This window comes from Rhodnius prolixus, unplaced genomic scaffold, assembly GCF_049639745.1.
Source record: "Rhodnius prolixus isolate KJV_2025 unplaced genomic scaffold, Rpr scaffold_6, whole genome shotgun sequence".
In the NCBI taxonomy this organism is placed as follows: domain Eukaryota; kingdom Metazoa; phylum Arthropoda; class Insecta; order Hemiptera; family Reduviidae; genus Rhodnius; species Rhodnius prolixus.
The window spans coordinates 19068162-19088347 of NW_027411634.1; the positions used below are offsets into that span (position 1 = coordinate 19068162).

Sequence of the window (20186 nt, forward strand, 5' to 3'; positions counted from 1 at the left end):
GACACAGTGATGTGTCCTCCTCTATTTTTACCCTGTGACAGCAGCCTATGAAATAAACTGACGTAGAAGTTTAGGTGAACTGTTTACTTTTGGTTGTGCAAAATGTTTGTACTGTAGAAATAATAAAAAACTTTTTTATATAGATAAGATATACTTATTTGTATTTTTCAAGGTCATTGAATTGTTTTCACAAAAAAGAATTTTATCTATTGTTGCTACATTTAGTTGGATTTTGTTTACGCGTAAATGAAAAGGAAAACATAGTTAAGCGGCTGGGATTTGAACAGAGTCATTTGTGTTGGATTACCTAATAGAATGTTAAAAATGATATAATTGTTAATCAGCAAAAGCTCGGAAGATGTCCTAGTTCCTAGATCGAAGGCTTGGCTAAAATTAATAAATAATTGTTACTGAAATAGGCAATAATCTTTCTTCAAATTTGGCTCAGTAAATCAGTCACCAAAACTGATCACTAATATTCTACAACTTTCAGTATATGTCTAATAAATTCCTAAGAATACATATAGTGCCCCAATACAATTTCTTCTGTTTAACCCATATTTTTATTCAAAATATTTTTGTGTTATTCTAATATTTTCTTTAATATTCTGTTTCAGATGGAGGGGTAGCATTTATAAACTTGTATGGCCAGATCTTGCTGCCTTTTTAACAATATACTATAGTCTAAATTTTACATACAGATACGCCATGGACTCGTACCAGAGAAAGTAAGTATAATATTCTCAAAGAAATGATCAGGTAATCAATTTATATCCTCCAAGGCCCTCTAGAGGAGCACGAAAGAATGAGGACACAGGAATAACCATTGCTTGGTATCAATACGTATACATTGATTATATAGAATAGTATTTTTCTTAACATATTTATGGTCAGCTAACTTTACATTTAATATATTTGAAAGTTCTATTTGTGTTTTTTGTGGCATAGATTTATGAAGTGAAAGTCCCATAATATTACAGAGATTTCGTATGATAATTTCAATTTCCCTTATCAAAGTAATATGCAATAATATACCAATACTTTAGAAAAGTAATTAATGTTTGCTTTAATACATATATAATTTCAATCGTATCCTTCTTTTAAATAAGTTAGAAAAGAGGGTGCAAATGTATACATAGGATCCACTTTAGGCGCCAATATTTATAAGTCGAAAAAGAATTTAGCATTAAAGTTATCAAGATAAAAAAATAGGTTATTAGTTTGAGCATGAATTCAACTGAACCCACCACTATGGCGGCTTTTCTCGACTTGTTTTCATATAATTTAAAAAATAATTTTTATTATAATTTTATTATCGACATAAATTTATTACCCAAACTTAAATTTTTTACCTATAATTGTTTATAAACACAAGGGAAATAATTCATAATAGTACGAGATACCGTACTCGTAAGAAATACAGTTTGTGTAAACTCCATTTGTTTAAAAAATTCTGTCGTTCTGAGTATACTGAAGAGCACAGACTCAGATTATATAATATAGGGGCTACTGAAGGACTTTAATTTTTTTTAAAACGAACTAAACTTAAATATTTCGATGTTCGTCTAAATTGGATCAGTTTTAAATATCTGTAGCATGTAATCGTTTACCATAGACATAAGAACTCTAAAAAGCTTAAGCATTGTGGAATGAATTTGGAAGGTTAATTTTTAAAGATTTATCATTCAAAATGATATTTTTTAAGCTTCAAATTAAAATCATTATGCTTAATACCTTATTGATTATTTAAAAAACGTTCCCCAAGCTGGTTAAGAATTTTCTAAAATAGTTTGAATGCTTTTTGTTAACCTATATTTAACGTTTATTGAAATTGTTTCAGAATGTTCGAGAGTGTGTCTATATATTGTGAAACCTACAGCAATTATATCCCATTATCATTTGTATTAGGATTTTATATTTCTGTGATAATGCAAAGGTGGTGGGATCAATATACAAGTATTCCTTGGCCAGACCCTATAGCTGTATTTGTTTCATCCCACATTCATGGTCAGGTAAGTTTACTATTTATGGAAGTTCACATCATTTTAGATTTTTATACTATAGTTTTATGAAGTCTTAAGATTACCTGATCTTTACTCTGAAAAATTAATAAAAAAAAAAATCATGTAAGAAATAACAGTAAATAACAAAGTTGGAGTATTTTTCTGATCAGATTATAATCGTATTTACGGATTCGATTCTACGAATCGAACATTAGAACAAACTGATTCAGGTTTGGTGTAATGGGTATGAGTATGGGCTTTTACACTTAATTTTTGGTTGTTGGACATTTTTGAAAGCCGTACGTAAAAAAAAGGTGATAACATTTGTTTACTAGTAAATTATTCTAGCCCAGAGACATCCATTGTTGGCAATCTTAACGATTAGTTAAAATAATTATGTGAGGTTTTCTTCGTGATTTAGGCAAAATCATTTCCAAATATTTGTTTTAACTTGGAATATAAATGCAAATCTCAACAACCTCCCACATCTAAAGGACCAGAAAAATTTGCTGTCTTGTTACCTTCCAGAATTGATATTACTTAACTCTAAGGGTGCGTTCCACTTGGCGACCACAACGACCAAAACATACCTTCAGGCGTTCCACTTGGCGACCACAACGACCAAAACATACCTTCAGGCGTTCCACTTGGCGACCGCGGTCGTTGTGGTCGTGGCGAAAACGTCACTATTTTCGCTCACACGAAGTCCACAACGCCCCACCTTAAGAGCTGGGTCGAAGTGGGCGTTCAGAAATTGGCGCAATTTTTAAAAGAAAATATGGCGACCGAAAAAATTATCTCATGTAAATGAAAGTATTATTTCATGTAAATAATAGAATGTGTTTCTCGAAAGTCTACAATAAATAAATAAATAAATAATTACTTATCCGTTTACACACTAAATCACTGGATAACAAAATCATTTACCAGAAATAACTTTTAAATTCTTCATCTGAATAAAGATCAATTACACTTTGATAGCTAATAATACGTGGCCTGAGTTTTCGCTTTTCACCATTGCGATTTTGTAAAATTGCATTCCACTCTTCATCGGAACTAGATAAAGAACTTTCTAAAGCATTATTAATAAATATCCAACTGTTGCCACAAAAGACACTTTAATTTTATTTAAACGTAAATTTTATAAATACTCCAAAATGCAATATAAAAAATTGAATTATATATATTCTTTTAATATAAGTCAACTTTACCAATAATTAATATAGTTTATTATAGCTGCTTATAAATGGGGTTTAAATTAATAAATAACCTCTTCAAGCTTCTAACTTATTTTCGAGGCCGCCATATGTAATGTTTACATGAACGGTAAAAACGCCCACAGTCCATTCCACTTGGGTTTTCGATCGCAACGCTCGCAAGCAAGTGGAACGGGCAAAATGGTCGTTGTGGTCGCTTAGTGGAACGCACGCATGGTGTGTTAATAAAATTTAAAAAAAATTATCTTTTAAATTTTCTCATTGTTGGCAGGATGAAAGAGGCCGGCTGATGAGGCGTACAATAATGCGATATGTTTGCCTATGTCTGACAATGGTCTTCTCCATGATATGTCCGAGGGTTAAGAAGAGATTTCCAACGTTAGAACATTTTGTCGATGCAGGTAACAACTTTTTAACATTATTATATTTATATTGTTCATTTCGACCCATCAAGTTATGATCACTTGCAAATTAATGGTCTTTCTCAGTTTCTGCTGTGAAGTTTTATTGTATTCGGATGTTAACTGCTGTTTGTTTTAATTTTAGATAACTGAATTTTTGGGATTGATTACAGAAAATGAGCGGAGTATTGTCGTGGGTTTAAATGAAAAATGATCGTAATTTGAATAAGTGACATTCAACATATTAAAACTGTCCGATAGGGCTGTTGTATAAGGGTTGTTTTATATGTTGACTGTCACTTACTCAAATTAGTCAACTGTACCACATTATACTTCTTTTTTTTTAATTGTTACATGATTTAAGTCTAACTTATACAAATTATATTTAGGATTGAACTAGCGGGAATTCGGTCAAAATAAAAAACAACTACTCCTTCTTTAAGCCAACGTTTCCACAAATTTATTGTCTTCCTCAGGGCGAAGTTATTTGAGTTACAGAAAAAACTATTACAAATATATGGCAATTTTGTTTTTTTCTTTACTAAAGATTTTAAAGTTCAAACTAATTTCTAAAGACTGAAATCTTTTGTAAAAGTGGAAAATTTCATGATACCAATTTATTTTTAAATCCTCGTTTGCTTTCAAACGTTAGACGATTTCTTTGACGTCCTGCAATAGAATGTCTATTTTATAATAAATAAATAAATATATGACAATTCCTTTTCCGCAAGTTTTACACCCAAAACACAACAATTTAATTTCTTACATTATAAGCTGGGGGTTTATCATTGTTTTCCCCCTTAATATATAATTTCATTTCATTTGTCTGAAGGTTATAGTAAACTACGGGTGCGTTCCACTTGGCGACCACAACGACCACGACCACGACCGCGATTTTGGCCGTTCCACTTGCTTGTGAGCGTTGCGATCGAAAACCCAAGTGGAACGGACTGTGGGCGTTTTAACCGTTCATGTAAACATTACATATGGCGGCTTCGAAAATAAGTTAGAAGCTTGAAGAAGTTATTTTTTAATTTTAACCCCGTTTATAAGCAGTTATAATAAACTTTATTAATTATTGGTAAAGTTGACTTATATTAAAAGAATATATATAATTCAATTTTTTATATTACATTTTAGTGGAGTATTTATAAAATTTACGTTTAAATAAAATTAAAATGTCTTGTGGCAGCAGTTGGATATTTATTAATAATGCTTTAGAAAGTTCTTTATCTAGTTCCGATTAGAGTGGAATGTAATTTTACAAAATCGCAATGATAAAAAGCGAAAACTTAGGCCACGTATTATTAGCTATCAGAGTAATTGATCTTTATTCAAATGAAGAATTTAAAAGTTATTTCAGGTAAATGATTTTGTGTTATTCAGTGATTTAGTGTGTAAAGGGATAAGTAATTATTTATTTATTTATTTTTTGGAGACTTTCGAGAAACACATTCTATTATTTACATGAAATAATACTTTCATTTACATGAGATAATTTTTTCGGTCGCCATATTTTGTTTTAAAAATTGCGCCAACTCTGAACGCCCAATTCGACCCAGCTCTATAGATGGGGCGTTGTGGTCGTTGTGTGGGCGAAAATAATGACGTCATTAGTGACGTTTTCACAACGACCGCGGTCGCCAAGTGGAACGCCTGAAAGTATGTTTTGGTCGTTGTGGTCGCCAAGTGGAACGCACCCTATATACCTCGTATGTCTGGAGGTTATAGTACATAACTGGCACTCCAATGTATATATGTATGTATCTTTGTATATGAAATAAATTTGTATCTTATCTTAAAAAAAAGAAAAAAAATCTTACATTAGCATGTTAAGTAAAATTCGAACCATCTTCGAATTGAAGTCGATTCCATTTGTAATATGCATAATAACTGTTCTTGTTAAGATTCTTTCCAATTTCTGACTCTATCTTTTTTAATTATCTTGTCTTTTCCATTGTGAACTCAGCCTTTTATTTTGCATTAATAAATAACTGAGGATTTCATTCTTAAAATCTATAATTCAAAACCAAATAATCATGTTTTAATTTTAAATAACTGGATTGTTTTTTTCTTTAATTTTTAGGATTGATGACAGAAAATGAGCGGAGTATTGTCGTGGATTTAAATGAAAAATTTCCACGTCATTCTAAACATTGGCTACCAATTGTTTGGGCAGCAAGTATAGTGACTAGAGCTAGAAAAGAAGGAAGAATTAGAGATGATTTTTCAGTGAAAACAATCATAGATGAACTAAATAAATTTAGGGGTCAGTGTGGTATACTTCTCAACTACGACTCCATCAGCGTACCACTAGTTTATACGCAGGTTCGAAAGAAGTCTGGCGACTGCTATAGCTAATTAATAAAGTTGCTTATGCTACATTAAATAATGTTCAGAAAAGATTAATTTTGTTTGAGATTATCGTCCAATTGAAGATAAAAAGCACATGAATGTTGCAAACTTTACTGGGGGTTTTAATTTTATGTAACTTACGATATATTTCACGGAACCTAGTTATTTTTTAAAAGTAGATCTTTCTGTTTATAAAGCTGCTGTTAAATGGAAGATTTAATCCACTGCCAGATCATTCTGTATGTTTCTATAAACATACTCAGATCCCTTAGGATATTTCAAAAATTTTATATTAATTGAGCTGTAAATCTCTTCAATAAAAGCATATTTACTTTAGGTAGTAACATTGGCAACATATTCGTTCTTCATAACAAGCGTAATAGGACGACAATGGCTAGATGTGGAAGATGATGGCAGAAATCGAAGAAACCCTATTGATCTATATTTTCCTGTCTTCACTACTCTGCAGGTACCGTTAATTAATTATTTTGGTGCGAAATTTTGCACATATATTTAATGATATTATTTGAATTTTAGTAGCATACACAAAAAACTGTTACGTTTCTTATAACCGGTGAGATTCTTTTCCTGTAAGGAATATTTTATTACAAAAAAAGTTTTATTGTCAAAGGCCAAAGAAAACATGTTTTTGGTGACAGATTTCTTTATTATTTCTCTACGTTTTGGGTCCATTAATGAAAAGAAAGTTAATACTTATTTTATCGAATAAATCATCGCTTTGCGCGTACCAGAAGACTTAATGTAAAGCTAATTTGTGCAAGGTTTATAATTTGAATGTTTATCCAAACAGAAGAAAGAATATTGCCCATTTCAGTCATAGTTTTTTACTTTTTTGCCAAGCTTTTAACCTAAGGATAGGTCATCTTCAGAGTTTATGCTATTAACATTTATAATTTTTTAAAAAAAAGACTGAAATTGGAAATATTCTTTCTTTCTTTTAGATTAATGAATGTCACCAAAAAATAAGAACACTTGGATGTTTATACTAAAATTTTGAGATGAAATTTATTGTTCTTATATCTTGAAAATTTTTCAAATTTTTACCTTCATTTATGTAAGTGTAGTAAGTAGTACATATATACTTATAATATATTTAACCCAGCCAAAAAAATGTCTTTTTACATTATTTTTTCATGTAGTGCTTTAAAAGATATAACCTTCTCTGTAATTGTAGTAAGTAAGCTACCATTCCTCTCGTGTTTAGTTCAACTATGAAATTTCATGATAGTTAATCGACTGCAAGTTTTCTTTGCTTAGACTTAATTATAAATCTGTCGATATATCCTCTCACCAAATTAGAGTGTAGGAAGAATACACAAATATTTATTAATATTATTACATCTAACACTTTATTTTATTTTATTTTTTTGTTTGCAGTTCTTTTTCTATATGGGGTGGCTGAAAGTAGCTGAAAGTTTAATTAATCCATTTGGAGAGGATGATGACGATTTTGAAATTAATTGGATTGTTGATCGTAATGTTACAGTAGGTATTCTTTTCTTAAGATGAACGTATACAACTCAACTTTTACATGATACGCATTACTTTTTATGTATACTTTTCTGCAAAACATCTATTACAGTACTAAAAGTGCATTTAGTGATTTTAATTTATTGTTTATCAAATATGTATCTATTCGTTTTGTAAATTTCATATTATTAGAAGACTCGAATCGTTGTCTTGAGATGCATGAATCTATAGTAATTGTAGATCAAAACTCTTTAATCAAAAGTGAGACTGTACTGAACGCTGTTTTGCCAATTTTACTAATCAAGCTTCTACGTTTTTTAAAAATCTTGATAAACTAATAATTTAAAAAAAAAATACTTTAATTTTTGTTTTTTAATAAATCTAATTATTATAGTTCAGGAGAATCTCTAGTGGTAGCAAAAGTGTTGTCAATAAAATGTTCGCTTTTAGCTTTTTATTGCAGGAGCTTTTTATATTTTTTGTCACCCAGGTTCTTGCATTATTATAGTAAATTCGATTTATTTTAAGAGATTTAAGTTAATTATTAAATGGGATTGAGGAAAAATAACGATTCTAAGTTGATTTCTTTCCTGGACTTTATGTCAACTCTTCAAAAATACGTGGAATACTTATAAAGAATCAAACAAGACACTTACTCTTTTATAAATTCCAAGTTTAAAAAGTATCTTGCCATTTAGAATTATAAAATTTTAACAAGATAAAATCGTTGAATTGTCTCTTGACTTAATTGTACCAGTTTAATTAATTTCTACTTAATATAAATACAAATGAATGTATGTACAGGTTTCCTACCTCATAGTGGATGAAATGCACCATGAGCATCCAGAATTAATCAAAGATCAGTACTGGGAAGAAGTATTTCCTACAGAATTACCTCATACTGTTGCATCCCAGCCATTCAAAGACAAAGTACCACAGCCTTCCACAGCTAATATCGCGGTCTCTAACGTTGATGCTGAATATATAAATCCACAGAGTGTTAAAGTAGAGGATGGATTGGTATGTATTATTTTCATATATATTATCTCTTTTAGAAGTTGTGATGAATTCATATTAATTGAACAATAAACAATAACTAAATATTCTTGTGACCTGATTGTTGATTTTTATTGATTTATTTATTTGTTTTGTGCAATCACATACAAAGAGTTGAGATAATGAATACACAAGAAAACTAATACTTCCAAAAACAGAATAAGTAAAAAAAGAAACTTTCATAAAATAAATACTAATAAAAAATATAAATGAAACTGAATAAACTATAAGATAACATAAAATTGAGATTAAATAGGCAAATTAGGTAAAAAAATAATAATAATAATGTTGAACTTAATTCTTTGAGATATCTACAGAATCTATGGTAAAAATCAATAATCATGGGCCTTTCTCCCGTTTTTTTTTTTGCAATCTATTTCTGAATTTTGTACTTTTTATTTCAGTGTGACGATAACCAAAGTGGTATTCATTTTGTGGTTGGTCGTTCTTCATCAAGAGTCAGTATGATGAGACCTAGAACAATGTCTGGAGGTTCAAACACTTCTGTAAATAACATGGGCTCACATTCAACTTCGCTACATAGAATAGGTTCTGTGACGTCCGTAGTCAGGCGATTATTATCAAGGGATTCTTCCGCTTCGACTGCTGGAACCCCTTCTGCTCCTGTAATGGTAGATGGTTAGTCTACGTTTATTTATTGCATTAAAACACATATTTTTAATTATATATTGAACTGAATTTCTGAGATAGATTTTTTAAAATTAAATAATATGAATTCTTACCTATTTGGTAAGTGCGTAAAGTGCCACTGAGTGCACTAAAAAAAGATTTGCTGATTTAGTTCACTACGTTATTATTCACAAACAGTACCAAATTCGATTTATTAAGTTGATGTAAGGGAAAGGTCAAATCAAAGTCGGCAGAAACCTAAATTTCACTTCGTAGGCAGTGTTTAATCTTTTTTGTAATTGGGAAACACAAAAAAAAATCCAAAAAGTATCAAATCAAATAGAAAGCTCTTCTGTGAAAGAAGAGGTTTAAATTTTGTTTAAAAACGAATTTAAAGACCTAAACAAGAAACGGATTATAGATTTGTTTCATATAGTCTGCCGCAAGTGAAGTGAATCATTGCTATCTAATTTGGCGCTCTTGATTTGATTACTAACTTAAAATAGGCTCTTGGAATTGTGACTGCTTGGAATAATTCAAGCGTTTGCCTGGTTATACGGTAAAATTGGGTAAAGTGTGTTGTTTTGTTTTTTATATACCCAAGAAAAGTTAAGTAATGCCTGTTATTCTCGCAGGTTTAATGTTCAGCTACCGATCAGGTTGGCGGTGGTTGGCTAAGTTACTTAACTATAAATTTCTTTTTATTTCTGGTTAAATGAACTATTAGGTTTTTCTATTTAATGTTTGACTTACCTACCTCTACACCAGAACATTAGTTAATATTGAAATTGAGATTCGTTGAAATTTCATCTTGTTTGTAAGCAAACAAAATTCAGTTGGTAATAACGAACTAGAAAAAAATTTTTGCGGTTCTCTCCCCCTATCATTCGCATTAAGCATTTAGAAAAATTTCAAATTTAATTTCAGTTAAATTGCGGTATGTAATGTATTATGAAAATTTTTGAAATTGTCTCAAATAGATTTTATAAGTGTAAACGTCGTAAAGTTAGTGAAATTCTTCTTCAATTTTTTATTTACAGGTGGTCCGCCTAGGTTAAGTGAAAGCCAAAGTAGTACAAGTTTGGCTGGAAAATTACCACCTGTAGGAGGAGGTTCAATGAGAATTGCTGACCAGGTTATAGAAGAGGTAGATGAACAAACTACGATTACATCAATGGCTGGCAAGGCTCCTGAACAGAGGCCTACAGCTCAAAGTATCTTTCAAAATGCTCCTACTCAGCCGGTAGCTGTTCCGAAAAGACGGCCAAATCCTGGTAATGCTCTTCCTTTTACACATCCAGCCACTTCTTTGCCTCCAACTGTAGCAGTGTCACCTGCTGTGTGAGTATATCTAATTTATGTTTTTATGATTCTTATTTTTATTACATAATTGTAAAGGCTAGGTCATTATATTATGTTTCACTTGACCTTAAAGTCAAGGTCATGAGTTCATATGTCTCTCTTTTAATGCAAAAAATGTATTTTTACAACGAAAGAAGCTTTGCATTATTGCAAAAAGGAGTAGATGTGAAAATGATCATTTCTTCATTTTCTTTGTAAATTTTGATTCTGTATTTTAGATCTACTGCAGGGGGTGATTTGATGTCAGTTAAGTCTGCACCAGGATTGGATAATAGTTCTGGTCTAGGATCTGGCAGTATAGGTCAGAATAATAATGCTGGTGGCGATACTAATTCTATATCTTCATCGACTACTTCAGAAAACGATAATCTAGATGAATTTGCTCGATTAAAAGAAGAACGACGGAAAGATATGGAGAGAATTATGTTTGCAAGATCAATAAGTGCGATTGCAAGTAGCCGAGGTCCTTCGCCAACAGATGATGATTTTGCTTTGTTAGATATGACAACTGATTCGCAAGCATTTTTATTACCTCAAAGTAAAGATAAGTAGTTTTTTTTTTTAAATTTAATTTAAATGAGAATTATGTGATAAATAGAAGGAATTTATTTAAAACAAATAGTGTTTTTAAAGACACTATGACTTATTCAAAGACATTATAAGTAAGAATTTAACCAGTGAATTATTGTAATATGTTTTTCAGTATTAATTAGTTTACGTTTAGTTCACGCCATGTGATCTCTAAGTGCACTACAACACTTAATTTTGTTCTTAGGATACAATTAATTACAATTAGTCATTGGCAATTTTTTTAAATTGTGGGCAATCCTTTACCAGCTAATTAGACCTTAGAGAAGTAGCAGATTTGCCAGCTTCACTTTTAATGCTTTTTTAAAGATCGTGTAATAAGTAAACTTTACTAAGTGGAATGTTATTACTACATCACAATTAAAGATTCTTGAACATCCTTAAGAAAGGATTGAGTGTGTGTGAATCATATGTTATTGTAAAAGGAAATGACCTTGTTAAGATTCTCTTTATTAGAAATATTTGCAACTAAAACAAATGTTGTATCCAGTAAATTTGATGTTATGGTTCAGTTTACTTGAAAGTCAAGTTAGAGTAATCATCATCTTTATCTTTTTGGTGTAGAAAGAACTCTCCATGGTTGACAGGCCAAGTTCACTGATGACCCAATCCCATTATATGAGGACTCAATTTATTTCTAACTCTCGCAGGACCTTGTATGTCCGATTGGCTAGTCCTAAATTTTGATAGGCAAAATACTGGGGTTGTGAGATATTTTCTTTACCTCCAGCCCTCTGACAAGGATTGTGAGCGACCTAGAACAGATTCACTGGTGAGTTTTCCTAGGGCGTTTAATATTAGACATATGAATTTTGGTTTGTCTATTGTGATGTCTTGGCGTTATGATGGCTATTTTAAATTGGTTCTTTGTATCGATTCTTTCTTACATTTAACATAGACTTCTTTAGGTGTCTCTGGGGGTGTTTCTCTAGTTTTGTTTTTTTCTCTAATGTTCTTGTCTCTGATGTGATTATAAAGTGCCTTGGTTTTTTGTTGGAGATTAATAAAGTAATTGTTGGTTAATTGTGTTTCTAAACTCCATTTCGAATATGGGGTTAGATTTTAATTGTCAGTAGGCAAGGACTACATAGTTTACTTTCATTTCTAACTATCTTTGTTAAATTCTTCACGATTTTTTAGAATTCTAATAAGTTCTACAAGATGGAATGGAATCTTTCTGCGATTCCGTTTGATTCCAGATGTTGCATGCTTAAGAAGTATAAGTGATTTAGTGTAAGGGTAGTAGCTCCTTAATTATTGAATTGTTGAATTCAAGGTTTAACGTTCGACTGGCATAAGGTGCGGGGAGGTATGTTTTATCCACTTTCTGGCTAAGCAGTACGCTAATCATAACGTTGCTAATGTCAGTTTTAAGGATGAATTCCTTAGAAAAGTCCGGGTGTTGTAGAATTGGTTCATTAATTAAAATGTTTTTACACATGTTGAAGCAGACCTCGTTGATATTTATTATTGCGCCCTTTTTCAATCTAAGGGCGAATTTTTTTTTGTATCTTCTGTAGTAAAGTAAAGATACCAAAAAGCTTTTGTTTCGTCGTTTTCGAAATAGGAATATTGTTAATCGCTTGAATTTTGGACAGTTCGGCCTTACGTCTTTTGGTGATGCACAATGACCAAATTTCCTTTTTTAGAAATTCGGTTTTGCCTGAATTTTTAAATATACTTCCCTTAAGCGGGTGAATAAGGCTTTTAAATTGTCCTAGCAAGTGCTGTATATTATTATGTAGTCTAAATAGACTACAATTTTTTAATCCGGCTATTACATTATTACTCGTTAAAATGTTTTTTTCGGCCAAAGGGTATACGTAGAAATTTAAAAAAGAATCGAGTTGCAACTTGCCATCATACACACTCATTCACATTTAAAACATTGTACTCACCCACAATCTCTTGCGAACTGTGACACTTGAGGTAGCCAAAGTAGATCTTAAAGGTCGCAGTGCATTTGGCTATTTAAACAAGACTTTTACATATCTCTTGGTAAAGATAGATAAATGGCGGTACATTACATCACATAACATCAAAATTCTATTATTACAACATTAAAAATTCAGCATGAAAGAAAAGCTGATGGTGAATACTTATGTGCCTGTAGCTGGTAAAGGGTTAGTAGGAATTTCTTAACAAATTTTTGAACAGAATCATAGGAATTAATCAATTTGTTATTAATGTGTCTTTTATTTTTATTTATTTTATAAATTTGGTGCTAACAGTGCCTGCCAAAGTAATTTACTTTTTAATTTTGTCCAAAGATTATTGTATATAGTTTAATGTAAAGATTATTATTAACATTAAAGTTAAGGAAATGTATTTTAATTTTTTGGCATTTAAAAATATTAGAATCTCTTTTTTTTGTAGACTCAATACATTATTCTCAATTTTGGATTTTTTTTTTTTAAAGAATTCATTAAAGAATAATAGTATAGTCACAAAATGATATACTGCTAGCATTCTTTAATGGATTTTTAAAAAAGAAATATGAAATTTATACCTATTAGTTCCTTTAGCTGATAATAATTGTTTTGTCAATTCAAGTTATAAATGTGTTTTGAATATATAACGATTCATTTGTTATCATAATTTAGCAAATATGATTGGTTTTAAAATACAAGTATAATTTAGGTATATTTAAAAGTATTTAAAAATGTATTTTTGAATAATTCGGCAGTTAATCGTTCATGCTATAAACGCTAAATTAATTAAAATATTTCATCTATAAAAAGACATTCCATTAAAAATAGAATTTGTTTTCTTATTTTTGTTGTAACAAATTATTTATTTACTGTTAATAAATAATATTCTGCCATGATAGCTGAGCAGTTAGAGACGTGGGATCGCCAAGGTAAGTTATTGTTGAAAACAAGTTCCTTATCTATTAAACATGTTAATAATAGATATTTTTGGTTGAGTATCTTAGCTCATTCTCCTTAAGTTGTGATAGAAAAGGCGCCTTCCTGATAAAAGATGTTACATCACAAAGGGCTAGAAGAAATGGGAGAAATTAAAACTTTACAAATAATTTAGAGTAAGGTTTTAAAGAAATTGGAAGTCTGCTTTGTCTTCATAAAATATTTTTGTGTCAATGTGTATAAGAAAGGGGAATAGTTGCTTATTAAAAGATTCGTTTTGTTTCCTTCGAAAATTTGAAAATTACAATTAGTTTTTTCAGTTTATGTAGTTCATTTCATCCCTACCCGCTATGGTTATCTCTAAATGTTTTTAAGAAAGTTGTTCCAGTGGATTCTAGGTGAGAAATATTATTTTATAAAAATGAGCAAAAAATTGTTTATAAACAGTCTGGAAAAATGGGAAAATTAACCTTTCAAGGTCACTGAATATTATTATTAGTTTGGAAAAGTTGATTGCATGTGTTCAAAATAAGTAAAGGCCCCCACAAGTCTGCAGTTGATTTGTTTGAATGAAGTACTTCTAATATCACTAATTCAAACTATGTTTCTGTTTGAAACGTTCACGTAAGAAATGGGATGAAATGTTAATTTTATGAGAAAAGGTTGTCTTTTAAGAAAATTTTTTATAATTATACTTAAGAATCACTTAAATATTTTTTTTTTTTTGAAAAATATATTTTAAATATAAATGTTAACATACTTTGTACAGTTATTTATAATGAAAGTATTACAAAAACAAAATTATGGAAAGCAAGGTTTTGTAGGTGTACCCGCATGACTAATTGATAGCTTCATTGTCTTGACCCTTTTTGTAATATCACCAATGTCTGTCATCAAAGATGACAATTGCTTCCTTACAACTTTGGCACGAGATTCATCAAAGTACATGGTCTTTTGTCCTTCCGAGAAACTATCGTCCTTATTAACTGTCTTAAAATACTGCAGATTTGATTTCAATCTTCTTAAGTCTTTTTCATATCTAAAAAATTATTATAGCAACACATTAAACAGAAATATATACGTATATGTAAATTTTTGGGATAATGTAAACATGATATGCATTTTTTAATATTTTTAAGGCTAACTTTACTCCCTGAAGGTCCGATATTCTCCCAGAATTCCAAAAAGTAAGTTTTCTTGAAAAAGTACATCAAATAAAAGAATGGTTTTATAAATAAAGTTAGCAATCCAAACTCGCAGTTTAAGTTAGTAAGGATTATTTATTTTGAAATTTTTGATTGATTTAAAATAAACAGACATAAAAGCGGATTGAGACTTAAGGCGCGAGAGATGCAAACAAGAAAGGTTGCCTTAGGTATGTTCGCGCTTAACAGCATAAACTAAGTACCTGGATTGAAATTCATATCGGAAATAAAATACGTTAAGTACTATTTTACAGTTATTATTTCAATCAAAACTGCTTTGTCAAAACCATCTATCTACCAACCAATCATCAAGCATTAAGTTCAAACAAAACTATAATTTAAATGAATTATATTGAAAGTTCTATTTTTTGTTTATTATAGGCATCGCGGTGCCTAAAAATAAGATCTGGTTATCTATTTTCGGGATATCTTGAAAACAATATCACACTTAAACAAGAATACGAGCTAACCTATGTAACCAGACGATAACTCTAAAATGAAATGAAGTGGCTACCAGAATTTCTATATATTTTTAATTTATTTATAAAAGTTTCAAAATTTAGTTATATTTACCTTTCCATCCTTTTTTCTATAGAATTCAGATTTTCCAAAGCTGACATTTCTCGGCATGAGAGTCCAGGTGATTTGCTGTATGTTTTTAACATAACATTTTCTAATTTTTTAACTAAAGCTGCTTGCTTCTCTTTCAGTTCTTCATAACTTTAACAAATTGAAAGCAAATTTTTATATATCTTAGATTAGAAAAGGGACGGGACCTATGCCCCAAAGCACCGTAGCCACGAGGAGTCTTATTGTGTCTTCTTATACATCTTAAATAAATGGATAGCTAAACTTGAATTCAAATAAAAATATGTACATATCTAAATAGGAACATTATCAAAAGTAGATAAAATGTCATTGAAAAGGCAAAGGCTACTTGTAATCAGTACAATTCCAAAACACTGGAAATTATCTTACAAAACACACCCATAAGTTCAAAACGTAAAACTCTTGATTCTTACTAAAGGCCAATCAGAGGTTTTGTAGAACTTCAAGTGCATATAAAATGAAAAAACAAGCATTTCCTGACTTTTATAGCCGCAATTAAGTTCTACTTTTTTTTCCAAGGACAGAGTTTCTGAAAGAATCCTAGCTAAATTAGTGTAAAAAAAAATTTAAACTTCACGAGGAAGTTGTTAATTTGGTGTAATTTCAAGAAAACGCCAGATCATCAATTCCAGTTACAGATATTACTTTAAAGACAATATCCTTAAATCAAAAATCCAAATTTTTCGGTCACAGTAGATTTGGCTAAACTGATCTTTACAAAAACTTCTAGGTCAAAATAAACCGAAAGTGTCAAAACTTTGGTACATTTTCTAATATTACAAACACTAAAGTGAACAAATACGTAAAACAAAAAAAATACCTGTCAGCAATCCGTTCAGCACTCTCTTTCAATTCTGCTTTTTCCTCCAATATTAAAGAGATATCGTTTTTTAAAGCTTTTATGGTCACATTCACAGAGGAAGCTTTTGCTTCAAGCTGTAAAGCTACTGACTTATGGGTCCTTGCAACGGTATTTAGATATGTAATTGCTCTAGTAAACACTTCAAACCATTCTCGTGATGTAGTTCCTGGAGCAAGTTTCATAAGTGGACAACCTGAAGCTGAATTTTCACGCAATGTTCTTTCAATTAACAATAAGAATCCTTCAGTACGCAAAGGGGACTTAAGTCCTTGGGCAACATCTTGAGGGGCCATACTGTACAGCATCTACATATAATAAAATATATTTTTCATTCAGCGCATTTTTCAGTTTTATTTTAGAAAAAAAACTTATTTAATTGAAGAATACTTACTCTCGGTATTAACTGAATGTTACAAAGTTCATCTCCAAGCAATACAAATAAATTCTTTGATAAATTAATAAGGGAACAACCAAGTGGAACCAATGGTTCGTTAAATGAAGTATTACTGCCACTAACGTTTGTGCAAAGTAAATAATCTACCGCACTCTCCTCTTTGTAGGAGCCTATGTCGTCATTCTCTTCTTCAATGTTTTGCAGTTTAGAAACTAGAGGGACAGTAATTCCATGGACTCCAGCAGTGTGGACGCAGAAATACCTATATAAATATATAAAAAAAAAGTGAATGAAGACCATTCCAAACATTTCTGAAATGGTGTAATATACTATCATTATTATCTCTTACAGGATGACCATAATAAAAGTTAACGGATGGATTTCTTTGTTCAGAAGGAGGAAAATAAGTAACTCGCTAACATCTAAGGAATACCTCCTTAAAATGCTACAAACTTAGCCCTTTTATCTTACTTAGTTTTCTCCTTTCTCTTAGTAGTTAAAGAATATTGCATTTCTTTCAGATTTTCGAATATAAGTTTCTCAAGTTATGGTAGATCTTATGACCGTACTACTTCTACTTAACAGGTATCAGCCTGACGGTGATACCCTCAAATAGCACGGACAACCGAATATATGACCTAGATCTCGTAAGGTGGAATTATTGTGTCATCCTGTCAGAAGTACAATAACATAATGACGGAGTATTTTTTATTTATAAAGAAAAATGTTTTTGTACCTTAATATGAACAATACATTTTCAAATTCTTCATATTTCAAAGACTTTCTTTAAACTTGTACTTTCACAACTACTTCTCCATTTTATTTGTCTATTAAAATTACTCTGAAGAGTAACAAGAATATCTGAGACATTAAGCAGCTCGTGAAAGTGTTACCTTCCTTGACTGAGAATAACAAATGGCTTATTCAAAGATGATATTAATTAAATTTCAATTTAAGTCGTGAAATTAGTTAATTTGTGGAATTTTCACTTTTATAAAAACGATTTTCAAAACTTCAAAACAAAAATTAGGAAAATGAGCATTAATTTGTTCAATTCTTTAAGTTTTGCAAATTTTCACTTTAAACACTATCAAGAGAGTGCAAGCTTTAGCGATATTCAAAAAAAATGTAATCCTGTTTAAAGAAAGTTGAGTGCTTTTTAAATAGAAGGTACAAAAGAAAAAAAATTGACGTACGTTTCATTAAATTGTTTTACAACCGAAGTTGACTTAAAATTCTTATGGACTAAGGAATCAATTCCTGATTTAGTGTCATTAATCTAACGATGCTTTTATGTTTTAAAATGCTACTTACCTCGCTACATCAATTGGATCTCCATAAAGTAATATAGGTGAAGCTACTGGAATCTCATCCTGTCCACTGATATTAAAACCAATATCCAATTCCACAGATTCAACGACTAATAAGGATTTATCTAATCTTGATTCAGCCTCTTCAGAACTCACTAATAAGGTATGATACATTGTCCCAGTGCTGGTGGCAAGGATTACTAGCGGCGGACATCTTCCAGTAACCAAGATAGAGGACGCATCTGAACCATAGTTATCATCAGAAGATGGAAACATGCGTAAAGGTCCAGTTAATAAAGCCTGTAGAACAGAAATACGTAGAAAGATGAATTGACTAATGAAAGAACTTGATAACTAATAGGGTCCAGGCTCTCAATAAGATTACTGAATATATATTAATTAAGGAGCGTCACGTTTACCCTCGGAGTCAACAAAGCATCAACGGGACTCTGGACGGAGTTTTCTTTTGTTACAGAAAAAAATTTTCATCGTACGTTAGTAAGCTGTAGATGTATTTGAAACTAGAAAAAAATTAAATGCTGTAAGTTGGTTAATGACTTGATACTTTCGAATGAGAGTTTAGTTACTACCATAAACTAACTTCTTCTCTCTGTTGAGTTCTTAATGCCTTGTCTTACTAATTAAGCTAGAACAAGCTTAGATTTGATTCATTACCATTTATATTGGACTTAGTTCAGTAAATTATGAATACCTTACCTTTTCATAAGACAGGGTTGTCCAAGCGCAGTATACATCACCATTTCCCCAAAGTACAAGTACTGGCCACTGAGGATCTTGGTCTTCATCCTTTATTGGAGGTGCAAAATCAAAATCAACTGGAGTGTCTCCAAGCGAAACTTTGCTAGGAACTGATGGATGAGGGCACACTGAACGCTTCGACAGTAAGCATTTCCACACAACATCACCAGTACATGCATCGTAACATCTTAAACATTCATCCGAAGAAAGTGAAACCAAATGTGTGTCTGTCGGAGATCCTGGATACCACTTAGCTTGTCGACATTCACGCTGTTCACCGAGGTACAAGCGTTCACTGAAAGATCTAAAAGGTACGTGAATTCTGTCTGCTTTTGGCATACTATCTGGTATACTTACTACCGCCACACCATGAATACCCCAGATGCAAATGAAAGTACAAGAAAGATTCGCTTTTATTCTTTCAACTTCAAAGGAAAGTCCGACGGTTGGGATCAAAAGTACTTCGCTTTTTAAATCACGGTCCCGAAGGCAATGTTTTACATTCAGACAATGGATACCACTTTCATGATTATCCCAGACAAACAAGTAATCCTGCTCACAATCCATCAGTTCTAGACATTTTGGTGATCCCGTAGGAGACTTGTTTTTTAAATTCTGAAATATTTTATGAGAAGCTAAAGCACTAACATCCATGGCGAGAAGGTTAAACTTATGTTATAAAGTAAACAGTTCAGAAAGCAAGGTTAACTTTATAACAGTTAGTAAAAACTACAGGTTATACTGTTGCATGTTCACCTGTTCATTGCTCAGTAATTTTATTCCCCATGTGCCCAGAAAGATACAAAGGAAACATAAAAGCTTCAGGGATTTGTTAGGAAAGTTTGTTTTAGATAAAAATGTCAAATGAACATGTGTCCAATTTTTTTCAGTTGTAGAACTAGAGCAGATCAAAATTTTATTTAGTCTTAACACAGTGATTCTCAACCAAGTTTTGAAGTGTGCCGCCAAATTTTAAAAATGCATACAATAAGAATCATATAGTAAATGTAGAAGTCGATATGAGAGTAGCATTATCGTTTATACGACCAAATATGGACGAAATCATCAATCTCAAAT

General features: G+C 31.1%; 2 protein-coding genes across 2 annotated transcripts in view; one reads left to right on the forward strand and one right to left on the reverse strand.

The window, feature by feature from the left end:
- Best1 (bestrophin 1) overlaps window positions 1–14294 on the forward strand; it is a 49753-nt gene extending 35459 nt beyond the window's left edge. The window contains exons 2-11 of the mRNA XM_074141202.1: window positions 618–728; window positions 1841–2012; window positions 3492–3621; window positions 5708–5949; window positions 6314–6445; window positions 7375–7482; window positions 8272–8487; window positions 8928–9162; window positions 10194–10494; window positions 10734–14294. Of these exons, the coding sequence (XP_073997303.1) occupies window positions 618–728; window positions 1841–2012; window positions 3492–3621; window positions 5708–5949; window positions 6314–6445; window positions 7375–7482; window positions 8272–8487; window positions 8928–9162; window positions 10194–10494; window positions 10734–11067 (1981 nt within the window). The 3' untranslated portion in view covers window positions 11068–14294. The remainder of the gene's footprint in view (window positions 1–617; window positions 729–1840; window positions 2013–3491; window positions 3622–5707; window positions 5950–6313; window positions 6446–7374; window positions 7483–8271; window positions 8488–8927; window positions 9163–10193; window positions 10495–10733) is intronic.
- A 387-nt stretch (window positions 14295–14681) lies between these two features.
- Window positions 14682–19947, reverse strand: mbo (Nuclear pore complex protein Nup88). The gene is made up of 6 exons (XM_074141203.1): window positions 19068–19947; window positions 18355–18650; window positions 17038–17302; window positions 16605–16951; window positions 15749–15895; window positions 14682–15009 (listed from the first exon to the last, which is right to left on the reverse strand). Exons 1-6 carry the CDS (start codon window positions 19761–19763, stop codon window positions 14772–14774), a joined length of 1989 nt encoding a protein of 662 aa, XP_073997304.1. The 5' UTR covers window positions 19764–19947; the 3' UTR covers window positions 14682–14771.
- Between the last annotated feature and the right edge of the window lie 239 nt (window positions 19948–20186).